This window comes from Callospermophilus lateralis, chromosome 9, assembly GCF_048772815.1.
Source record: "Callospermophilus lateralis isolate mCalLat2 chromosome 9, mCalLat2.hap1, whole genome shotgun sequence".
NCBI lineage: Eukaryota > Metazoa > Chordata > Mammalia > Rodentia > Sciuridae > Callospermophilus > Callospermophilus lateralis.
In genome coordinates this window covers 52,969,849-52,994,081 of record NC_135313.1, presented here as the reverse complement: position 1 = coordinate 52,994,081, position 24,233 = coordinate 52,969,849, and the positions used below count along the sequence as shown (strand labels likewise).

Below are 24,233 nucleotides of genomic sequence, written 5' to 3'. Positions count from 1 at the left end.
ACATTTCTGCAGAAACCATGACAGCTGTCACCTACATGAATTGTAGACAACACCTCCAGCTAAGCAGTCTTTCATTTTGTGATTACTGTGCCAGAAGTTGCAGTGAAATTGAGGGTCAATGCTCTGGAATTTCCAATCTATTTTATATAACTAGACCTCAGTTTTTGTAGGCTATGGAAACAGGAACAGAAGTGACTATAGAATACAATCTCTGATTTTAAAAGTTTCTTTTTTTGGTGAGTGGGTATTACAGATATTTTAAATGAATATTCTCGTTGGACAGGAAAAGATAACCATAGTTTCAAAATTCAGTGCAGAGATGGCTGTGCATAGAGATAGCACTGTGCTGCTCCCTGTTCACCTCTAACATTTCCACATTATTGCCAGGATTGTGGAGGAACTTAGGTTACGGCTTTCCACAGACCCCTGGAGATGCCCTTTCTTCCACTAGCTTCTTTCCACAGGGCTCAATGAAACTACTTTGCCCGCAGATGCACAATGTGAGCTTCTAGCATTTGAACAGTGATTTTTCTCACTCTCTCAGCATCTAAAATGAAAGGCTATTGGTAGAGGGAGAAGTTTTCTCTTGCCTAGACAGATTTACTTGTGTTATTCCAGACATAGTGAAGAATCAAGCACAATAATGATAAAAATAATGATCTTGCCATGAGAAAATTCTACAATTCCAGGGGATCTAATGCTGCAAGAGCAATATCACTTATTGGGAAGTATCTACAAATCCCTATGTTTGGTCCCAAGAGAGCCTTATTTTTTTCAGAATCCAATTATCTATTTTTATGGTCTCTTTCTAAACAACTAGAACTTCTAACTTTGAAAAGGAAGGGTAGATAATTGGGTAGTGGGAGTCTCTTACTATCAAAACAATTAAATTTAACACACTCTCAGACAAAATTATAAATACCCAATAAGTACACAGCAAACTGCAACATTGAAGCTTTCTTTGGTATACTTTCTAGGTGGCTCATGGAGTAAATATTATAAAAAGCAGCAGATAGGAAATACATCTTGACTTCCTGAACCTAGAGTAGAGAATTAAATTATCATGACAAGTTTGGCCACTGACTTGGCCTACTTTCCTGAGCCATTTATAAAGAGAAATGCCAGAGACATTCTAATTAACATGTTGTTTCAATTTGCATCGCTGCATGAAAAGCTGCTTACATAAAGCGATGAAGATGAAATGAGGTGATTCATAGCTAAAAAAAATCAAATAACCACCTTCTACGCTTAGTACGGCCGATGTGGTCTTCTCTCCATAGCCATTGTGTACAATGCAGCTGTACAGTCCTTGGTCTGCCAGCTGAACATTGTATATGGTAAGAGATTGAAGATTTCCATTTCCAGACTGTTGCGCTCTCTCAGATTCCTCTATCTTTACGCCTTCATGAGTCCAGGTTACATCAACAGAAGATTCGTCTTCTAAAACACAGAGGAACTGAGCAGTGTCACCACAGTTTACAGTGAGGTCCTGAAGGTGCAGGAGAATCTTCGGTGCTTCACCCATGGACTCTTGAGCACATTTCTCAGACCACTCAGAGCTTTCTGCAATTTGTGAAAGGGACGTGGTATGGTGCAACTCTACATCTTGAACAGAGGCAGCTGTGTGGGCAGAACTTTGAGATACACTTTCAAAAACCTGCACTTCATATTCATATGATGATCCTTGAAATGACTTAACTTCCTTTTGGGATATTTTGCTCTCCTCCTTTGTGAAAGAGGAATCTGCCACTGCCTGGTACTTGGTGGACTCTCTTACATCTTTCCCAGAACTTTGCCTATCTAGGGCTTGCACTGTGTAATCAAGTGACAAGAAAAAGAAAAGAATATTAAGATCTCAACTTTGTCACTTGGCTAGGTTAGTAACATATAATAGCATGGAAGATGAAGATGAAAGGTGTCATTGTCACTTGGAAGCAGCATGCCAGATGCAGTATGGATGTCAGGATCACACAAAAAGAAAATTCATTCCCAGCGTTCCAGTCATGAGTGGTTGATGAAGTCTTATGCGGTTGCCATACAGTTCTGATTTCTTCCTTCTGTTGTCCTTGCAGCTATGTGGAGTGACACAGTCTGTTTCCCCACCCCTCCTTTTTTTTTTTTTAACTGACTATTTGGGATACCATTTATTCTCCCTCCATCATATGAACAATATACAGCACATAGATCATTTTCTGAGGCAAATTTGTTTAGAAAAGTGAAAAAAGTCAAGCCAAGTTGGTACCTAGAGAAATCATTACTGGTTCTCCAATGCACAGAACACACGTGAGATTTAAGGTACATAGGTCGAGCCATGGTCAAGGACTTGGGGAGCCTTGTTGGGTGTTACTTTATTAGTAAATTACAGGCTGACTACAGTATGTAGTGAAACAAACAGCAGAGACTGTTGTTAGTAACAGTGGGACTAGAAGGTATGCAGCAAATCAAAGTCCTTGAAGCAAGATGGGCTTTACCTTTCGGAGTCACTGTGAGTGTAGCTGCACAAGTGGCTTCCCCAGCGCTATTGGCTGCTTTGCAAGAATACTGCCCAGCATGCTCTGAGTAAGCATCAACTATAAGCAATAAAGCCATGCCTGTGGACTCCTCAAAATGGAAAACTACATCTTTTGTTGGTGGAATTGGCTGCTGATTATGAAACCACTGGATTTCTGGCTTGGGAACACCAGAAACCCTTGCATGAAATCTGACTGTCTCCCCGCTGTGCACCCTGAGGCTTGATAGAGGCTGGATGAAGATGGGCTTTTGGCCAAAGGCCTCCTTCTTAAATGAAATTGATGAAGAGACATGCCACAGGGAGTTTGATGTAACTTCTTCATATTTGCTAAATCCTGAAAAGAAGCATGCCAGTTTTTAATGTCTTCTCCCTGCACTGAAACCAAAACACGTTTGGAGTTGTCTAAAGATCTGTATCAAATTTCAACAACGAACTAAACTCCAGTCCAATCTTAATGCTTTGCCACTGGATGTCACTACGGAATCAAAGTCACACAAGTACACTTCCACTCCCAGACAGGAAAGCTGAGACCCCAATTGGTTAAGGAACTTCATCATATTGTTTGAGAAAAGTGGAGTTCGGAAATGAGTTTAGGTATTCTTTTCTTTTCTTCCTCTAGATTGTAAAACAACATTTTCTGTTTTTATTTATTATTATTTACTATTTTATTTATTATTACTTATTATTAAGAAAGTATCTCATTATAGTTAGTGTTTAAAGTTAAGGAACAAACATACATTTTCCTAAATCACTGTGTATTTGTGTATACCTAACACTACTTAGACTATATTCATTCAGAAAAAAAAATAGTCTGATGCATTAGCATGTTACCCTGTCTTTGAACTGAAGGAAGTATGTCTGCTGACAACTTCAGATCCCCAACTAACAGAAATATGAATCCACTTTAATACCTGGCCACTCAACACTAGGCCTTCTTTGAGGGATGGTAAACACCTCCAGCTTGTGAACAGATGTGAAATTGTCTACTATCACTCCTGTAAAATCATAATTGTGTTAATACAATGGGAGGGTGATGGCACTTCATTGCTTTTTTTTTTTTTTTAAATGATTCTCATCCCAGCTAAATGAGAAAACAAATATGCCCATTCTTTCAGCATCTCTTTCCCCTTTGGGACACAGGCTGATCAGGAGACAGAAAAGCTGGTGATGACAGTGACCGGTCACAAGTCTATGAGGAAAAAGCAGGCAAAATAAAAAATAATGGTCCATGACTCATGGGGAGAAGGGGTAACTGAGGAGCCAGAGCACTGCATATGACATGGAAATAATTAGTTGAATTAAAAGAAAACGGTAGGACCAACAATGATTTACATGAAATATTTAGTAATTGTTACTGGTGCTGTGAGATTAGAGCTCTATCAAAATGTGGCCTTAAAGTGGCTTTACTCTACCTTCCAGTCTCAAGTTGGCTGTGCTTGACACTTGGCCCACAGCGTTGCTAGCAACAAAAGTATAACTTCCTTCATCTTCTGGGTAAGCTTCTGCAATTTCCAGTTGGTAAGTGTCTTCGAACTGAGTCATTCTAAAGAACCGAGATGGCTTGATTTTCTTGTCTTTGCTATACCAAGACACTTTTAGATCTGTATCAAAAAGAAAAGTCAACATCTAAGTCCCCCAAATAAGTAAGTGTTAATTTTTTACCTGCAAACATAATATCAGACTAGAGACTGCATTTCATGCTTACTTAAGGACATTATACTTTTCCTTTGGACGGACTATAAATCCACTATTAAATGACTTCCTTTCATCTTCAGGAAGGAATCATGATTCTAGAAAAATCTGGCTTGCTCTATCTCACTGGTTTGAAATATCTAACATGATAGAATTTTAGTTATACTCTTTTGAGGCATTTGGAGATCATGTGGTGAATACAGACAGGAACACAATTTTGACGTATTTAGTGACCTTGAGAAAAACATGGTCCTGAAAAGCAGTCATTATGAATGACGGATTCGGGACTGTGGCTGTATTCTGAGACAGAAATAAGGAAAATCTCCACTTGCAGTTTTCACAGTGATCAATCAAAAAGACAGCTGAGAAAATCAACATCCTATAAAGTCTAAAGTAGACATTCTTGAAGGCCAAAGACAAAAATCTGTACTTTTTGTTATCAATGAACAGGTGTCAAAAGGCTCAGTTAAGCAAAATGTATGGCACAAATAATTGTAGAGAAGAAAAAAAATTTAAATTAAGAGAGATAAAGAGACAGACACTGAGAGTTTCATGAACTTTGGGCACCTTAAAAATTAAATTTTTTTCCCAAGTAGCAGTTACAATAAAACTATTTCCATACATGTTTTGAGACATCTTAATAGAAATACAAACCCAAATAAAGGATAAAATATTATTATACTATTGTACTTTATGGTAATGTGCATTTTAAATTTAGGTGTTAAAATTAGGTTTAAATTGCCAGAATCAAAGCCACCTTGTTTTTGGAACTATCCCACTTCCTATCTCAATATCATCCATAGGAGTCTTCTAACAACCCCATCCTTAGCCTTTTGGCAACAATTTTGATCTATGAAGGTTACCTTCCTTCCTATGATGGTAGTTGTTTATAAACTACGGGTTCTCCTTTGAATGAAACATATTGGTTTGTTGTTCCAAGTTAAGTTAAAGAATGGAATCCTGACACTGCGCTGGGCCAGCTGTGTGACTTTGGCTATATCATTTAGCCTCTCTGATCAGTCTTCTCATTTGAAAAATGAGGAGTGCCACAATTCATTGCATAAAATGGCTGTGAGAATTAAATGACATAGCACACATGAAAGGCTTTATAAGCCACTGGCACAAGTCATTCATTAGAATAAGAGTACCTAACATCACAGTGTCTTCAATTCCATGCCAAAAGACAAGGACATGTGACCTAATTGGCAACACCATCACATGGAACTGCACAGGCATCCTGCAACTACTTAATATGATAGGTGTGCTTTTAATCGCCAATGGAAACGGGAGGATGCAGAGTTCATTCATCCCTGTACCAGGTCCTCTGCTATTCCCACTGACAGTTTTTCCTTTGTGAACTGAAGGAGGACATACATGAACTGCCAACAGCAAATGAGCCCAAGGGCAAAACCTCCCTTGGCAATATACTTACTTCTCCCTCCTGATTCCCCTTGGGGAAGACTGGCCAGCACTCTCCACCCTACAATAGCAGCCTCTCCCCAGTCCCTCTTCAGTCTCGCCTCCCACCTCTGTCCATTCCTCTGTTCCTTATCATAGTGTTATTTCTCAAAAACAAGCCTGATCATGTTACCCAGGAGTTTAAAAATCCTGCAGTGGCTCCTCAAAGTAAACAAGATAAACTCCTCAAAGTAAACAAGATAAGCATAAAATACCAACACTTTAGTATCTGGCCTTTGTCTTCTTTTCTAGCCTCCTCATCCTCTCAGGTCATTGCTTTCCAACCATACTCAATCACTTGTCACTTCCAGTACACCAAGTGACTTTAGGAAGGTTCTCTCTGCCTATAACACCATTGTGCCTGATGGTCTTACTTCTTCAATACAGCATCCTCTGACTATCTCCCAGACTGACGCGTGGAGCTGTTGCAGCGCTTACAACCTTGGGCTCCAGCTGCCCACATCCATCCCCTCACCTACAGCCTGTTCTGTGCACCCCTGGAACCTAGTATAACATCTCAATTGTAGGGGTACAATAAGTGTCAGTAGAGTAGAAATGGAATAGATGCTCAAATGAACAATGGACATCCCTCACTACTAGTTACTTCATTTAGCTAGCTGTCACTATCAGCCTCCAAATAAATGAAACTAACTTGCAAGAAGCTAGCTGTTAGCTGTATTGTTTAAAAATTGAACTCTAGATAGGGCAGATGGGTGGGAGGGAAAGGAAGGGGGCAGGAGGTTAGCAAGGATGATAGATATCATATCCAAGGTACATGTATGAAGACATGAATTGGTGTCAACATACTTTATATATAACCAGAGATATGAAAAAGTGTGCTGTATAAGTGTAATAAGGATTGTAATGAATTCCACTGTCATTTATTTTTTTTAAATAAATAAAATAAAATAAAGGCAAAAAAAAAATTTTTACTTTTCTAAATTTATCTTTGACCAGTAGGGGTCACCAGAGACCTGCCATAAATAACATTTTCACTGTGAGAAAAGCAGCACCAGATGGCTTGGAACCCTGTGACATGGTTCAGGAGTCCCAGAAACATAAGACCAAGGCTTTTGAAAACTCAGTTTTATCCACTTCATAGAAGGCAGGACTGTGTTTACTCTTTTAGGCAATACCTAGTCAGGGTACAATGTGGAAATATTTTCAGACCCAGGGATGAATTTGTGATTTGGTAAGCTTTTGAAAGGGCATTTTATTTAATGAATTCAATATCTGTCATATAGAAAATATATCTACAAGAGGATGCTTAACCTCTACACGTATTAGAAATATTACCACATAGAGGGAGTTAATGATCTCATGAATTTATAAGACTCATTCAAGCATTTAAAGGCATTAGTCATGCAGAAAAGACAGAATTCTTCCCTTTCTATCCCAGAATCTTATAGAAAGCTTAAAATATGTTTTTGAAACAGCTTCAAGGCAAAACTATATTTTTATAGACAAAAATTATATAAATATAGCTGAGATAACTATTACTACTTTGGATGATCTATATCTGTTTATATGAAAAGCTTTCTATAATATTCAATAAATGGGTAAATTATTTACTGCAGTTTTAGCGAATTTGATTTTAAAATAAATTTTCTTTATTGTATTAGTAGGATATTATCAGATCAGTCTTGATTTATTGATATTTAGTGTTTCTCAAACGCTATGGCTCAATGACAGAAAGTCTCTAGTCTTTGCCTGTATTGCTCATCCAATTACTAGACTTTTATGCATATACAGCCTCTGTGGGTATAATAAAATGAACGCATTGAGCACCAGTCACTTGGCACTGTGCCTATTGGTGTTTTATGTGTATTGCACTTTAATTATGCTCATACAATCCAACAGGTCCATTTGGTTTCCAGCTTACCATCTCCATCCTAGAGGAGGAAATCATTAGGTCAGAAGACTTATTGAAACACTAACTTGTTTGGGAAAATAGACCCTGGCAAGGTAGAGATTGGGTTATAAACTAATGGGAGAAGCATAATAAACAAAACAATAAAATTGATTAAGAGTACAGTGAGATACTTGAGCTCTGAAATTTCCCTTTAGTGTTGGTATACAAAAGCCAAGCAAATGAGGCAATGAGTTTCATTTAGGACAAATCAATAATTTATTCCTTTGATTTATCTCATCTCTATCTGTGCAAACATAATTGGTTTGAAATGGCTCTACATGTATTGTTTCATTTTTCCAAGGTCAGATTTCCGGGGTGAGGGGAAAGGCTGATAATGTGTAAAATGTGAGCTTCAAATAAAAATAGAAGCAGTGATTTCTTTATGATGGCACTGGGCATTATACCGATGCAAGTCAGCTAGCTTAATCCTGGTAATGGACTTCAGTGATTGCTGTTGGTCACTGTCATTCACTGTCCAAGCCACCCCTGCTATGGAGTGCTGGCTATGTACCAGAGTGCTATTCTTGAGTAAGGATCTACACTTGTTCTCATGGAGCTTACTTTCTAATAGGTTCCATGTGGCATGCACCAGGTTCCAGTGCTAGTTTGGTATCTCTCCCTCAAGAGATGAATATTCTAAGATTGAATGCAATAATATCCTCATTTGTGAGGGAAATAGAAACAGATAAACCACACATTTGCTGAAGGTCACACATTGGAGCCAAGATTCAAATCCAGCCTCTCTGACCATTAAGCTCCCACTTTTGAGTGCTATTGCCTTTCAAAGGAACAGATACTTCATACAGGATTGTTCATAGACTAAATAATGTCTTACATGTAAATGGACTCTTTTTTGAAACACTTGCAGATGTTATTATAATTAGTACAATAATAAGTATAGTTTTTGTCATTGTAATGTCTCAATCAAGGGATAAAAGTGCAGCTACATTCATAAGGGAACATGACGTTTTTAGATGATTAGTGGAAAACACTGAGCTATTTTTTTTTTTAAACTGTGGTGACAACACACACATGTGCACACACAAGATTTACCACCTTAACCATTTTTAAGGCTATAAAACAGTAGTGGAAAATATTCATCTAATTCTTCATTCAATAATTCAAGTGAGCCTGCTAGATACCCATCAAGCTTCACATTATACATAAGATGTTCGTAATAGAGGAAAAGGTGACAGAAGCTTTTCTTTCCATCATTCTTTGTAAATACTAGCAATGAGAGCTTTTGTGTATAAGCCTACCTGTCCCAGAAACTCGGCATTGAAAACGGGCTGGCCGTGCCTCAGAAGTGACGGTGTCCTGAAGTGGGGCAATAATGGCAGGAGGATAAACTGGCATTTCCTGATCAGGAGACACCACTTCTGGAACTAAACAAAAAAAAAAACCAAGGTTTTGTCATGATTAATTAATTCACCACACTGATCTCACAGAAGGGAGCATGCAGATTTATCTTCATTTATTTTGCAATGGAGCACTTTCAAAGTTGGATAGAATCTTTTACAAGTTCCAGATTGTAATTTAAATGCACTGGGAGAGCAAAGAAGCTGGCTTGCGGGCTTCATTAGCAAGCAGCACTCCTACCTTCCACTGAAAGTGAAGCAGAGGTCGTGGCAACTCCGTAGTCATTCTTGGCTTCACAAGTGTAGACAGCAGCATCCTCTGGGAAGGCTTCAATAAGCAGAAGCATGTACTCCTGCCCATCATGAAGAAATTTGCACTTGAAGCCAGTGGAAAGCAGCTGTTCCTCCTTGTACCAGGAAATTTTGGGCTGTGGTCTGCCAGATATCACAGCACAGAAACGGGCAGGCTTGCCAGACTGCACAGTGACCGGCTGGAGCTCTTGCAGAATTTGGGGTGGTTCTGGAGCTGGAAGAAATGGACAGAGACAGCCTATGAAAAAGTATGAAAACACAGAGAGCATACAGGACTCTACACTCATTTGTTGCCAGAAGCAAAACTTTGGACTTGTGATATCTTTAAATTAAATATTAAAACATTATTTATTCTAAGCAAGAATTTCACCCTCAAGTAGAAAGAACAGCTTCAGAAGATTTTTTTTTTTTAAACATGGGATGGAGGGTATTGCTGAGAATGTGGTTTCTCAGTATAACATGATTATTTTAGTTCCTTGATGGTACATAACATTGAATGCCTAAGATAATTCTAGAACAACTTCTGTGAGCTACTTATTTTTAAAAGTCATTTGGAGCCAGGTGCAATAGCGCACATCTATAATCTCAACTTCTTGGGAGGCTGAGGCAGAAGGATTACAAGTTCAAGGTCAGTCTTGGCAACTTAGGAAGACCTAAGACCAAAATAAAAAAATCAAAAGGGGCTAAAGGTATAGCTCAATGATAAAGTACCCCTAAGTTCAATCCCCAGTATCAATTAATCAATCAAATAAAAGTCATGCAATGGGGCAGCTCATTCCATTCAGGTTTATTTGTTTTGCAAGGATTTATGTACATATTGTTGTCAGTTAATTATAAACAGGTGCCAGTGAAATGTAATCAATAGGTATTGAAAGAATAAATGAATATTTTTTCAGATCTGGTTAAGCTCAATTAAGTGATTTTACAAAATTTTCTGTTATATTACTTAAAGCTTATTCTCAGTGTTGGATGAGCAAGGGGACCTTGGCAGTTCGCAGAACCCAGACAAAGGGAGAGAGGACTTTTACAAGGCCAGTTTCTAACACTACTATAGAAAAGAACTTTACTTCATGTCTCAGCTTCTCCACCACTAATACAGAAGTAAAAACTGGATATTATGACCAGTTGGTCTTTTAGGAACCCAGGAAAATGGTTGGTAAATGGTTCACATTTGTGAATCTTGAGTGTTCCTGTGTCTGTCTCATGGGTATTGTGTTCAAGATAGAGCCCAGGATAGGGATGGGAGGAAGGTTCTATTTTTCTCTGTGTATCTAGATTAGCCTTCAATCTAGACCAGTCTCAAATTCAGCAATAAGGATTCTAATGAAGAAAGCAGAGGTCTAATGGTACTCGCCCGAGGACAGACTGCTCTCAGGCTCCACCAGAGTGCTTGGTAGTATGTGGAACTTGAACCTCTGATCTTAGAGCTTGAGGCAATAAGGATCTAGATCCATAGTATCTGTGGCTCTGGACCCTCCCACAGTCTCAAAGGGAATCTTAGGATTCTCCCAGATTCTTCACACCAGAACCTGGAAATGTCTCTATCACCTGTATAATGTTGGTATTGGTACTTAAGCACTTGGGACAGAGAACTAAAACACTTTAATGCAGTATTTAGAATCATATGTGGGACATATAATAATTGACACACAGTGGACATTCAACAGCATTGATCAATCAAAAGAGGATATGGCCTTTAGGTGCTTCCTGGAAATGACCACTCAATAATACTTGTAATAGCTACCCTCCCTTTCGCAGAAGTATAGTGTGAAAATAAATGTATCTTCAGTCATATAAGTGCCATGGATTCTTTAGAAACTGCCCAGGAACTACCAGAACTTCAGTTACTTAAAAGAGAGGATTACTCCAGATGGATCCATACAATTGGTTAAATCTCTACTACGTACCATTGACATAAAGAGTCACAGAACTCCGGTTCCTTCCTGCCACAAAGGTGTATTCCCCGGCATCACTCAGTCTGGTCTCAGAGATAAACATACGGTGGATTCTTCTCTCTATCACATATTGATGTCTTTCTTGGATTTGGAAATTAATTTCAATGCCATCTTTGTACCAATGGGCATCTACATCGTCTTCATTGACCTCAAACTCAACTACAGCACGCTGTTTCTCAATGACCTGTTGATAGAGTAACATAAAAAGAAAACTGAAATCTGATCTAGTTTCCTCTTATTTCTAAAACTGTTGATATGACAAGCATACAAAATCTGTGCATTATAAGTTGGCTGATTATGTAATATTCTAATTTTTCCTGCCTAGTCTTTGACAAATGCTACCCAAACTTCTTTTGTAGAGAATCATGTTTATACCTGCACTAATGAGAGAGGCTGTCCAGGGAGACAATCATTTCATCTTTAAATGTTTGCTTCTTAATTAATAATAAAAAAGTAATGACATATTACACTGGGGACTTTCAATTATTTATAGAGCTCTTTGAAGTCACTATTCAACTTGATTTCATATTATATGAACAATAACTTGACAAGCTAGGTCAAAGTTATTATCTTTGCTTTAAAAGTAAAAAAAAAAAAAAAAGAAAAGAAAAAACAGCAACAAGGTTCAGAATTGGAAAACAAAGACTAGAAGACATTCAGGTGATCTGAATCCTCATTGAAAGCTTTTTCACGATGGCCTAAGGTCTTTGGATAAGCAATATGGTGAAGCTGAACTCAAAAGGTATTTCTCTGAACACATTCCCTCCATTGCATCACTTGGAAAGACTGGTACCTATGAGGACCAACTCTGCAAATACAGTAGAGAGCAAAGGTGTTTGCTCAGCATCCTTGAGAGGAGTCCAGTGCTGCTCAGACTGGAATTCCTCACAGAAAGAGTTCTCAGCACTAAATCCTTGCACACCTGCCTCTCCCTAGATAGAAACCCGAGAATTTTCTACCTCATTTTAAATTTCCTTAATTCTAATTGATGTCTGAACATCATAATTTAAATTTTAGTTCATTTCTGGTTGGTGTTGCTCAGCAAGTGGCCACTTGTTACAGTGAGGTCTCTACAGATGCTCTAATTAAAGTACTTAGACAGCTGCTAAGGACACACATATTCCCCAAGTGAGTAGAAACTATGACTAAATTGGTGTCAGCATAAGAATCTAAGCCAGCAGGGATGAGCTGATTGTAATCTTTAAAAGACTGTGGCTAGAAAATTTAGACATCAAACAAACAAAAAAAAAAAAAGAAAGAAAATTTGGAAATCAAAAATTAAAATATAAAACTACGGATTAGGCACTATTGATGATTTCTCATCAAATTCAGCTTGTAGACAATACCTGAACCTCCTTTTTAATACTTCGAATGCGAACATCCCTGCCCTCTACAAAGAGGTTAGCAGTGGACATGTTGCCTCCTGCTACCACCGTGTACTGGCCGGCGTCGGACATCCGCGTGGATGGGATCAAAAGGCGGTGGACATATTTCTCCTTCTGAATCTTTATTCTGTGGATGAAATGTAAATTGGAGCTTAATGTATGTGATTCAAAAGAAACAGCATTACTGGAATACAATAAGACAAAATGACTAACCTCTCTGCAATCTGCAGTTCTTGGCCATCTTTCATCCACTGTACAGTAATGTCAGGTTCAGAGACTTCACATTCAAACATGGCTCTCTTTTTCTCAAGAACCTTAATGTCCTTAATGTGTTTCCTGAACTCTATATGACGAGCTGGAAAATAGCGTGTGAAAAAGTTAACATTTTAACAGCCTTACTGATATGTAATTCACATTTTATAGAATTCACTCACGTAGATTACACAATTAAATAGCTCCCAGTGTATTCAAATTCAGAATTGTGCAACCATCACTATAATTTTATAACACTTTAATTTCATCCAAAAGAAAACAGGTACTCCCTAGCTATCACCCCCAGACTCTTCCCACTCTCAATAGATTTGGGTATTCCGGACATTTCATACAAATGGAATTCTATAATATGTAGTCCTTTGTGGCTGACTACTTCTTCCACTTAGTGTAAATTTTTCAATATTCATCTACATTGTAGCACACATTATTGATAATTAATATGCCACTGTATGGAAGTACCACCTTTATTTATCTCTTTATTAACTGATGGACTAACATTTTACACGGTGGTTTTTATGTTTTTTTTTCCTATTACTTTGATATTTATGAAGCCATACCTTCCACATAAAGTGTGGCTGTCGAGGTTGCTTTTCCAGCCACAAATGTGTAGTCAGCAGCATCTCCAAAGTGAACATTCCTGATGTTCAGTGAGTGTGTGAGCTTTTTGGTTCTCATCTGGCACCTGTCGGTTGACTTGATTTCCACACCATTCTTTAACCACTTGTAAGAGATGCCTTCATAGTTTACTGTCACCTCAAAGGTAATGGTGTCCTTTTCTTCAGCATTGATGTCCTTTAGCATGGATGTAATCATGATTGCTGCAAGGGGGAAAGGGAAAACACCCAAGGAGACTTCACGTAAATACGATGTGTGTGGTAACACATGCACCATGAAAACTTGATATGTTATTAGTATGTCTGTTGAACAGATTACAATGCAGAGACAGGAGCTTTGATATCTCCCATATCCTCCTCAGGACAATGCCAACTTCGAGAGGAGCAGAAAAATGAAGTGATAGACAATGAAGCATCTTTCTGAGCAGACTTTCAAAGCTACTATAATTGGGAAATTTTATCCTGGTGGGAGTGCTAGCACCTAACAGTGTGAACACACACTTGATGTTCCAGTCAAGTTTTTTTTAATTTTTTTGAGTAGAATAAATGTTGGATAAGGAAAAGTCTAGGATATGAAATAATAATGAGTCCACTGAATATGTGCATTTAAATATAAATATAAATACACACACACACACATATACATACATACATATATGTATTTTTGTACTTACGAGTCACTGTCAGGGTGGCACTGACTTGGTCATTGCCACAGACAAACGTGTATTCTGCTGAATCTTCTGTGCTGGTGTTCATGATGATCAGCTGGTGGAGTTTTCCCTGCACAACGATCTTGAACTTTTCACTCATCTCAATTTCCACACCATTCTTCAGCCACATGGAAGGGACATTGAAGTGGGACACCTCACATTCAAAGGAGGCAGTTTTGGTCTCAGGTACCTCAATGCTTTTCATGGTTTTTGTGATGTGTAATGCTAGGGAAAATGAAAGAGAGCACTTCAGTTAATATACTTGATTTGAAAATTAAATGAAACAAAACAAATGGTAGGTAGAATCGTAGAACAGTGGGGCTGCCTAAAAACTTACTCTCCACAAACAACTTTGCCTTGCACTCCAGTTGCCCCACCACAGCTGTATATTCCCCAGCGTCTGAGGGGGCAATGTTTTGCAGCATCAGCTTGTGGACCTTCCTCTCTGAGACCAGTCTGTGCTTGTCACTTGGCTTAATCTCCACATTCTTATGGAACCATTTTACTGGAACCGTGTCATGGGAAACACTGACTTCGAAGGCAACAGTGGTATTTTCCAAGGCAGTTACGTCCTTTGGCTTTTTAATGATCTTGACAGCTAGTGAAGATAGAGAAATTCAGTGATAGGGTTAACTTAATGGTAATCATGAATTACTTCCTTGTAAATTGTTTCCAAGTCAACTTACTCTCAACATGCAGTCTGGCACTGGCTCCCAGTCTTCCAAGCTTGAAGCCATAGACAGACTCATCCACGATGGCACAGTTTTTAATTCTCAGAGTGTAAATTGTTCCTTTGACTGAGATATCATATTTGTCATTGGATTTCAGCACAACCCCATTTTTGATCCACTGGACACCCTTGACATTAGGATGTGTAAGCTCGACGGTAAAAACAGCATCCTGTGTCTCTGTCACTGTAAGATTCTTCAGAGTCTTCTTGATTTTGACAGCTGAAGATGAATTAATGATCGGTTTAGAAAATATTAAAGAACAGCAAGGAAAATAAGTCCTGAACAAGACGATTACCCAGTCATCTTACAAAACAATGGTTACAAAAATTTTGCAGTATGCAGTTCCTCATTCTAAAAGATTATTTAGGGAAACATGGGATTCAGTTGGACATGACATTTTGCAATGTTTTTCTATGTTTGAAATATAGACTGGGATGAAATTTGCATAACCATATACTAATAGCTTAATAGACTGACTGGAGAAGGATGAAAGAGAAATGGGGAATCAGTGTCTGATTTAATTACTTCACAGAGCCTATGAAATAGCTTTATCTCATCACATAGACACATTTGATATGGCTCAGAAGGAAAGTTCAGAGAATTTATAATGTTTTTATGAAATGAAGATTCATATCATCCAAAATGTTTATACCACTTGACTTCTAAAATAACAGTTAAGAAAGCAATATGATTTGGAAAAGATAACTCTGTTATATCACTGACCTTCAACTTTGAGTTTGGCAGATGTTTGGGAAGTGGCCACCTTATAGGTATATTCTCCAATGTCATCTAACTTGGTGGCAGCAATAACAAGTCTCCTTTTGTGGCCATCAGATTCACTTCTGACGTTGTTACTGAGTGGCAAGTGTTTGCCATCCCTCAACCATTCACCTTCAGAATCAGGGTTGGCAACTTCACATTCAAATATAGCTTCCTGGGATTCAGCTACAGTCTGATCTGTGAGTGGCTTGGAGATTGCCCCACCTTGGGAACAAGAGAAGTACACGTGAGTCCTTTTAAAGTATTTATAGAATAAAGTAATGTTTGTGCAATTTAAAATCAAATTTTGAAACATGATTTTGAACACTGTGAAATGTCTAATGAGATTATTTTTACCCATATTTAGAAGCTATCACAGAAATCTCTTATTCTACATATGCATGACTAATAACCAGAGAATACACTGGAATCAGAACAGTTTTGCAAAGGAAAAGCAACTGATAAAAATACAGAATTCTGAGAATCATAATGCACAGCACACAAGTTGAATGACCTTTAACTGAGTTCCTTCTTCTAAACATTGTATTTGGTCCCTGTGAGGAATATTTCCTGGAAATATGACTGATATTTGGTTGGGAACATTTTGCTAAACAAAATGTTCAAGTCATTAATGCTTTTATAGGATTGAGGACTCCTGTATACTAAAAATCAATGTGTTGACAAATGTCACCTCTCCCAAACAGTTTCTCCCACTACCTCTTCCATCATCATCAGAAATAATTGCTTTAACAATTCAGTTGCTTATGTAGCTTAAAATTTGAATACTTCAGGAAAAAATATCATAACTCACTCATTTTCAAGTCCTGAGCTTCTAAAAGTACCTGGCCTATGGTAGGCACTTTAAAAATGTTGAGTGAAATCACCAAAGAACTGACAGTTTTTTCCTTGTTTTCACACACTTAAAAACATGTAGTTTACATTAAACATATCAAAGTGCAGAAGTTGAGATTTTGTTGTACTGTATTTTTATGGTCAAATCTCAGAGGAAATCTTATGATGTAATAAAGCATAAATGATTAAACTTTCATACCACTTTTACTGTCTAACTTGCTTATATACCAAGTGGCATGGACCACACAATTTAATCCAAATGTAGTATTTTAATTCCTCTACGATTAAATTATAACAAACCAAAAAATTGATGATGATTTCTAGTTATTGTTGAAAACTAGTTTATGCATTTGATCTTTCATTTTAAACCTAAGCATCTCTGATGAATGGGACTGGTATTATTCCTACTCATGTCATAAGAGATAAACAGATATGCAGAGTTGTGCTTAACATGCATTCATTGGGTGCATAAAAAGCATGAAGGAAACAAGAGAAATGAAGTTTAAAGAAGCAAGAGTTTATTTCCTAAAAAAAGGAAATAAACCTTTACAGTAGGAAAGTTTAAATAAAACTCAATTGGGTAAGCCTTTATTGATCGTAGGTCATGTGGAGTACACAGAGAAGAGAAAAAAGTCCAGATTTAAGGGGTTTATCTTATGAGTGGGAAGAGGAAACAGGGAATAAGACAAGTATTTAACGAGGGTCAAGTGATCCTGGAGTCGGAGGAGAAAAAGATCCTATCCCAGCAAGAAGACTGAAGGAGGTTTTACAGAGGAGATGGCATGTGAGGTAAGCCCTGGTGAACGTTTGGCATTTAGGCTGGTGGGGGCAATGTTGAGGGTACTAGAAATCTATGTGAGTGGAGACATGGAAGTGGAAAATGGATGGGAATTGGGGGAGAATTGGGCAACAATTGCTTAAATGAAAACAGACTGTCCACAGAAGAGATAAAGTCAAACAAAACATGTACCAACCTGCCACTGTAAGTTTCCCAGATGTCATATTTTCTCCAGCATAAAATGTATATTCTCCTTCATCATCTTTCATCATGTTTAGAACTGTCAATTTGTATATCTTCCCATGAGCTTCAATTTTATATTTAGAACTGGGTTTGATTTCCTTGTCCTTAAAATTCCATAAGACATCGATTCCTGAGTGGGATAGCTCAACCTCAAAGACCACGTTCTGAGTTTCTGTACAGGTAAGGTCATGAAGACCTCTGATAATTTTAATTTCTAGGGAAAAATTAAATAACAAATTGGTTATTATCATAGTTGGAAAGTAGAATGCTTAAAATAATGACTGAATGGAATAACCCTTACTTTCCACAGAGAGGTCACAGCTGGTTTCAACTCTGCCAACCATCAGCTTGTAAGGTCCTTCGTCTGAAGCATGAGTTCGGTTAATCACAAGTCGCTGCTTAGTGCCTTTGACAATGGCTTGAACACGGTCATCGGGCTTGATCTGTTCATCGTTCACATACCACTTAACAGAAGTGACATCAGGGACTGAGACCTTACATTCGAGCACAGCCTTGGTACCCTCGATCACGTTGACATCTTTTAGAGGTGTTATCACATCAACGCCTGCAAAAGCAGACAAGGATAAAAAAAAAAAATTATGATTAGAATTTTGTTTAAGATGTCTTCTCATTAAAGTTCTTTTTCTCACATGTTAATGTAACCATGAAACTAGAGCTGGGGTGTAGCTCAGTATGTGTGAGGCCCCAGGCTCAATTTCTAGCATTGCAAAAATGAAATGATATGCAAAAGTATATAAGTAACACTCACTATAGACTGAGACACGTCCACTGGTGGAGAGTCCAAGGGAAGGAATGGTGAAGGAGTAGTTTCCAGCATCTTCCTTGGTCATGTCTTCAATGAGCAGCATGTGGGACTGTTTGTCAATCACGATGTGAACTCGGTCACTGTGCTGGACTTCTTGGCCATCTTTCATCCAGATGCCTTCCACGTTTTCTAAGGAGACTTTAACTTCAAGCTGGACAATGTCACCCTCGCAGACTTTTTGATCACTAAGTCCTTGTAGAATAGCAATGGGGCGGGCTGTGAAATATTGAGCAAAAAAGAACATCATGATCATTTTGTTCCATCAACCATCATGAGCTTACAGATGGCTGATGGGAGTGGGAAGACTTACGTTTCATTTTAAGGTGACAAGTTGTCTTTTTCCCATCGATAACAAAGCTGTATTCTCCCTGATCCTCTTTGGTTACATCCTTGACTGTGAGGTTCTGACGTCCTCGGCGAGATGTGATTGTGTATTTGCCATTGGACTTAAGCTCCACACCATTATGATACCATTTCCCTTCTATATTTTCTGGGGACACGATACACTCTAACTCTCCTGAAAATGATTCTGGAACTTCTATGTCCTGAAGTTCTTTGACAAACTCCACAACAGCACCTGAAGTATAAGATAAGAGTAAACTGATTTCTCTGGAGAGTTCTATATCAAGACTTAGGATAGAGACAATGCCCTGTATAGCTTTTCTTTCTCCCATGCTATCAGGAATATTTCTAATATTTGCCTGCTAGCAGACTGAAAATTTTTCAACAAAAGGAGTTATTTTAATTTTATATTATTTTTGAAAGCAGAGTTATATTTCATAGAATTTTTAAAGTGAGATATCAAAGTAATATTGCTTTAAAAAAAACCCTACCATCAATATTCTTAATAGGGATATAAATTCATGATTCTTGCTAAGAAGCTTATGGCTGATTCTCAAAGAAATTATTTTCTTGAAAGTAAAATTGCATAACTAATTTTGTCACAAACCAAAGGTGACTTTACAACTTAAGTAAACAATGACATCATTATTTTCTACCTTCAACAATAAGTTTTGCTGTTGTTTTGACATTTTCATCTTCTACAAGAACACAGCTGTAGTCTTCAGCATCAGAGGAGTCAATGGTCAGCACAGAGAGGAAGTGGACCTTTCTGTCTGAGTGCATCCTGTATTTATCTCCTTCATGAACCTCCATGCCATCTTTATACCATTTCACTTTGACAAATGGCTCTGAAGTTTCACACTCAAAGGTTGCCATGGTGTCCTTTTCCTTAGCAACGACATCTTGTAATTCCTGTGTGAAAGTGATCAATTGCTTGGCTACAAGGGGGGAGAAAAAAGCACATTATGTTAAATTTAAAATATGAGCAATAGGAAAAGAAAATTTTAAAACTATGCTATTGGATATTCATGGACACATAGAGGCAGGTCCATTAAATGAAAGATTTTCAAATTACCTTGGACAAGTAAGAATGCATGACTTGAGGTTTCTCCAGCTATATTGACAGCTTTAACCATGATGCTGGCTGAGTCCTCGGCAGTCACATCTCTTATGACCAATTCACAAACATTGTCCTCTGGCCAGTACCAGTAGATTCGGTCAGATCGCTCGATTTTCACACCATTTTTGTACCATTCACATTCAGGGTCTGGTTTCCCCACAACTCTGACCCTGAAGTGTGCATCAGATCCTTGACCAACTGTTTGACTCTGGATTCTTTCAAAGATTTTGGGTGCCTCCATACTAGGGCTAAGTTCAATTCTATCAGGTTTAAATGTTGGAATAGTGATTTTGCCTTCTTCGGCAAGGGCTTTCTTCTCCTCTTCAGTTAACTCTTTGGTCCAGTGGAGAAGTTCATCTTTCGTCTTCTTCAGGAGTTCTTCATAGGATTCGTCCTTCTTCCGAGACTTGAGCTCCACGGCTGTGATGGCTTCATAATATCCCTCCTCAGTTCTGCGCTTGAATTTACTGCGCAGCTCTTCCGACTCCTCAGGCACTTTTTCATGGGTGATTCTTTCTGCCCTCTTCAGTCTCACGATTTCTTTGGTTTCGCTGGTATCGACAGGTCGATCTACCTTTTGTACTTCAAACTGAAGTTTTCCAGGTTCATGGACGTGAAACTCAGGCTTTGGCTCAGGAGCTCGCCTAAGGACAGACCTGAAATCTTCCCTCTGTTGGATCTCAAGTTTCACTTTATGCTCTATCACACCTTCAGGATTTTCTGCGGTGACCTTGACTTCACCGGTATCATATGACTTGCAGTCCACTATGTCCAGATAATGAATGCCATCATAGCGAACTCTGAACCGTTTGCTTTTGCGAATGAGCTGTCCGTTGAGGTACCAGTTGACCTTGGGCTGAGGGTAGCCTGTTACTCGGCAGCGGAATCTAGCTGTCTCCCCTTCAAGCACTCTTACTGGCTCTGGGAACAAGACGATGTCTGGCTTTTGCTTTTCCTTTTGATCTGTTGTTACGCCTGTAAGTGCACCTTCGTGAGCCATTCTCTCTAATTCCTCAATTCTCTGCAAGCCTTTCCTCCCCTCAGGCAACTGAGATTCTTCTACAAGACTTTTCTCATCTTTAACGATAAGGGTAGCAGATGTGTGATCTGTTCCATATTTGTTAGTGGCTCTGCAAGTAATGACGCCACTGTCTCTATTATACGCAACTCCATAATCAAGACTGCAGTACCCAAATTCATTGATCATACGGAGCCTGTTGGCTGCTTCCAGGGGCTTCCCATCATGAAGCCACTCCACTACCATTGTTGGGTCACCAATCGGTGTTAGTCTGCATTCAAAATGGGCAGGTCCGAAGCGCTTAAGTCTGAGGGAAGTGAGTTTTTTCTTGAAAAAAGGTTTCTGTTGTTTCTCTTTGTCATAGAGGTCACCTTCTTCCCACTGCTCTTGACCATATCGCAAATGGAGGGGCTCCAGTTCTGGGGCTGCAATCTCCTTTGCTCTATATGTCCCACGTGGAATGATTAATTTTCTCTCTGGTTCAGGCTCTGCAAACTCAACTTCAACATTTACTTTGCACCTTGTGGTGTCTCGGCCAGCCTTATTAATAGCAGTTGCAGTGTACCAGGCAGAGTCTTGGCTGACAGTGGAATCGATTTTAAGGGCAGCTTCTCCCTTGGTTCCTTCGATCCTATAAAAAGTGAAAAAAAAATGTCAAAAATATAGAAGCAGTATTGCTTTCTTGGTTATTGAACTTGCACAATAAGCGTAATTGTTGTATTTTCAAACAAACTTGCCTGATTCTTGGATATTTATGAGGTACAATGATGTCACTGTTTTTCAACCATACGATGTCAGGGTTGGGGTTACCAGTAGCTCTGACTTTCATTTCAAGCCGGGAGCCTTCCTTGATGTTGACATTTTTCAGTTTTTCCACAAATGCTGGTTTTACCTGATGTTCCACGGCTGAAAGAGGAAGGTCACGATTTAGAATTGAGGAGGGCTGAAATACCTGTTTACAACCTAAGAGATGAGGTGGCTTCTTTGTTTTTATTTTATTTACCTTCCACAGTTAAAATCACTGAAATTGAAGATTTCCCTGCCCTATTTTGGGCAACCACAGTCCATTCCCCAGAATCACTGGGCGTTGCAGGAACAATAATGAGTGATTGGGTACCATCTTCTTTAATGACTACCTTATGGGTATAGTCATTGACGACTTGCTGGCCTGTTTAAAAAAATACGTACAAACAAAAAACAGACTTAAAATAAATTTTTAAAGTTCTTGAACACACACACACACACACACACACACACTAGCCTTTTTGTGTGTTTAATGATTCATTAGAACAAAACTAAACTTACCATTATGAAACCAGAATGTTTCTGGCATAGGTCTACCCACAACCTTTAAGTCAAATCTGGCAGTTTGTCCTTCTAAACACTTGAAGGAAGCAGGTTTTAACACGAAGACTGGCTTATACAGTCTCTCAAGTTGTGACTCGTCTGTTTCCTCCAGCCTACGTCCCGGAGACATTCTTGCAGGGGACATCCGTGCAGGGGACATTCTTGCAGGGGACATCCGTGCAGGGGACATCCGTGCAGGGGACATGCGTATAGGAGACCTGCTCACTGAACGTGGAGAGACAGACCTGAAATATCAAGGCAAAACAGAATATTTTCACAAAACATTTAGAAAACTCAGCAAAATAATAAACAATTTTCTCTTATTCGGTAAGGTCATTTTAGAATTTACTTATTGCGTGTACCTTAAAAGTACCTTAAATTCATTGGGATCCAAAAATAGAATATACAATTATTACCCTCCAAATTATGTGGGTTTTTTTTTCACCCTATAGTCTTATTCCTGGTCAGTAATCATTCAATACATCTAGATACTCAGGCTCAAAGTCTTGAAACTATCCTTATTACTGTCTTTTCCTCACCATCTGGATTTAATTAATCAACATACCTTCTTGGTTCAACTACTAAGACATCTTAATTGATTAATTGGTTAAATAAACTAATGAATAAATTTCCGGGAAAAGAAAAATATACTATTTTATCTAAAGGAGGAAAACAGAAATTACATTAAAAAACCAAACCAAACCATATTTACATATTGTAGCCAAACCAGGCTGGATTTATAATTCTGGCACAACCATTAACAGCTAGGTGACCTAAGGCAATCTGCAAAGGTTCCCAGAGTCTCAGTGTTTCAATTTATAAGAAAGCATTAATAATGCCTACATTGTAGGGCTATTGCATAAATTAAAGATAAAATCTATGAAGATCATATGTTAAATAAATAAGAGCTATTGTGATATTAGGTATAAGCACAAAGAAAATGAATAGCATGGTACACTAATGAAATTCTTTGTTCATTCCACATAAGTGCAAGAAAGAAGAACTTTAGAAAGTTGTCAGTATTTGCCAATGGTACATTTCTGTGTGATCTCAGCCATTTGCTACTGGGCTGTTTGGTGTTTAAACACAATTTACACACTAAGCAACTCAATTCCCTACAAGTCTCACCTGATTCTGCTCATGGGTTCTGGTGTGGGTATGTAAGTTGGAGCTGAAAATGGTGCTGCAGGCTCTACATATAACTTTCCTGAGCAAATTGCATTTCCTTTAATATTGCTAGCAAATGCAGTGTAGATTCCTTCATCTTCTGGAAGAACAACAGGTATACGCAGGCTAGCTCTGCCATCTTGTAGAAAGTCCATCTGGTATCTTTCTCCATGTTTGATACGTTTGCCATCTTTGTACCATGCAATCTGCCAAGAACACCAAGCAAATGTTAATGAAATTTGGATAAAATAGTTGTAGTGTAACTTATCTGTATCATTATTGTAACATGGAGGTTTGATAAGTATTTATATTTTACCTTGGGTAATGGATATCCAGACATCTTGCAATGAAAAGTGACACCCATCCCTTCTAGAATTCTATAATTCTTGATTCTTAATTCAAATCCTGATTCAATGGCTTCAGATTCAGAAATATCAACTGCCATCTTTTCTTCTCCATCTTCTTCAAGAAGTTCTTCTAATGTAGTTTTTATTATTCTGTATTCAATTTCTTTAATGAGTCTCTCTTCAAAAGAAGAAATATGGAATTCCTGTGCAGTAGAAACATGATGTGTTAGAAAGACATATCCTCACTGATAGAAATTCTTTAAAGTTGTGTATTAGTTTCTATGTTAAGGAATGATTGAAGTTTTGTTTTGTTTTGTACCTCCATTTTAAATAAAATTTATGTTTTTATTTAAAAATTTTTATTTGTTTTAATTAGTTATACATGACAGTAGAATGCATTTATGTACTTTGATATATCATACATAATGGGGTATAATTTTTAATTTTTCTGATTATACATGTTGTAGGATCACATTGGTCATACAGTCATATATTTAACTGGTGAAAAGAACCCAGATGACT

General features: G+C 38.1%; 1 protein-coding gene across 28 annotated transcripts in view; it reads right to left on the bottom strand.

Annotated features, from left to right (window-relative positions):
* Positions 1–24,233, bottom strand: part of Ttn (titin) — a 265,404-nt gene that overhangs the window by 214,312 nt on the left and 26,859 nt on the right. For all 28 annotated transcript variants that reach the window (XM_076866699.2, XM_076866711.2, XM_076866701.2 and 25 more), the window contains 22 exons: positions 23,681–23,914; positions 23,326–23,570; positions 22,156–22,442; positions 21,854–22,018; positions 21,588–21,756; positions 19,788–21,481; positions 19,369–19,650; positions 18,681–18,947; positions 18,314–18,586; positions 17,846–18,109; positions 17,498–17,758; positions 15,636–15,896; positions 14,868–15,131; positions 14,519–14,779; positions 14,146–14,406; positions 13,415–13,675; positions 12,798–12,939; positions 12,546–12,711; positions 11,152–11,383; positions 9,174–9,458; positions 8,834–8,959; positions 3,925–4,113 (listed from right to left, as the gene is read on the bottom strand). In XM_076866699.2, the coding sequence (XP_076722814.2) occupies positions 3,925–4,113; positions 8,834–8,959; positions 9,174–9,458; positions 11,152–11,383; positions 12,546–12,711; positions 12,798–12,939; positions 13,415–13,675; positions 14,146–14,406; positions 14,519–14,779; positions 14,868–15,131; positions 15,636–15,896; positions 17,498–17,758; positions 17,846–18,109; positions 18,314–18,586; positions 18,681–18,947; positions 19,369–19,650; positions 19,788–21,481; positions 21,588–21,756; positions 21,854–22,018; positions 22,156–22,442; positions 23,326–23,570; positions 23,681–23,914 (6,589 nt within the window). The remainder of the gene's footprint in view (positions 1–3,924; positions 4,114–8,833; positions 8,960–9,173; positions 9,459–11,151; positions 11,384–12,545; positions 12,712–12,797; positions 12,940–13,414; positions 13,676–14,145; positions 14,407–14,518; positions 14,780–14,867; positions 15,132–15,635; positions 15,897–17,497; positions 17,759–17,845; positions 18,110–18,313; positions 18,587–18,680; positions 18,948–19,368; positions 19,651–19,787; positions 21,482–21,587; positions 21,757–21,853; positions 22,019–22,155; positions 22,443–23,325; positions 23,571–23,680; positions 23,915–24,233) is intronic.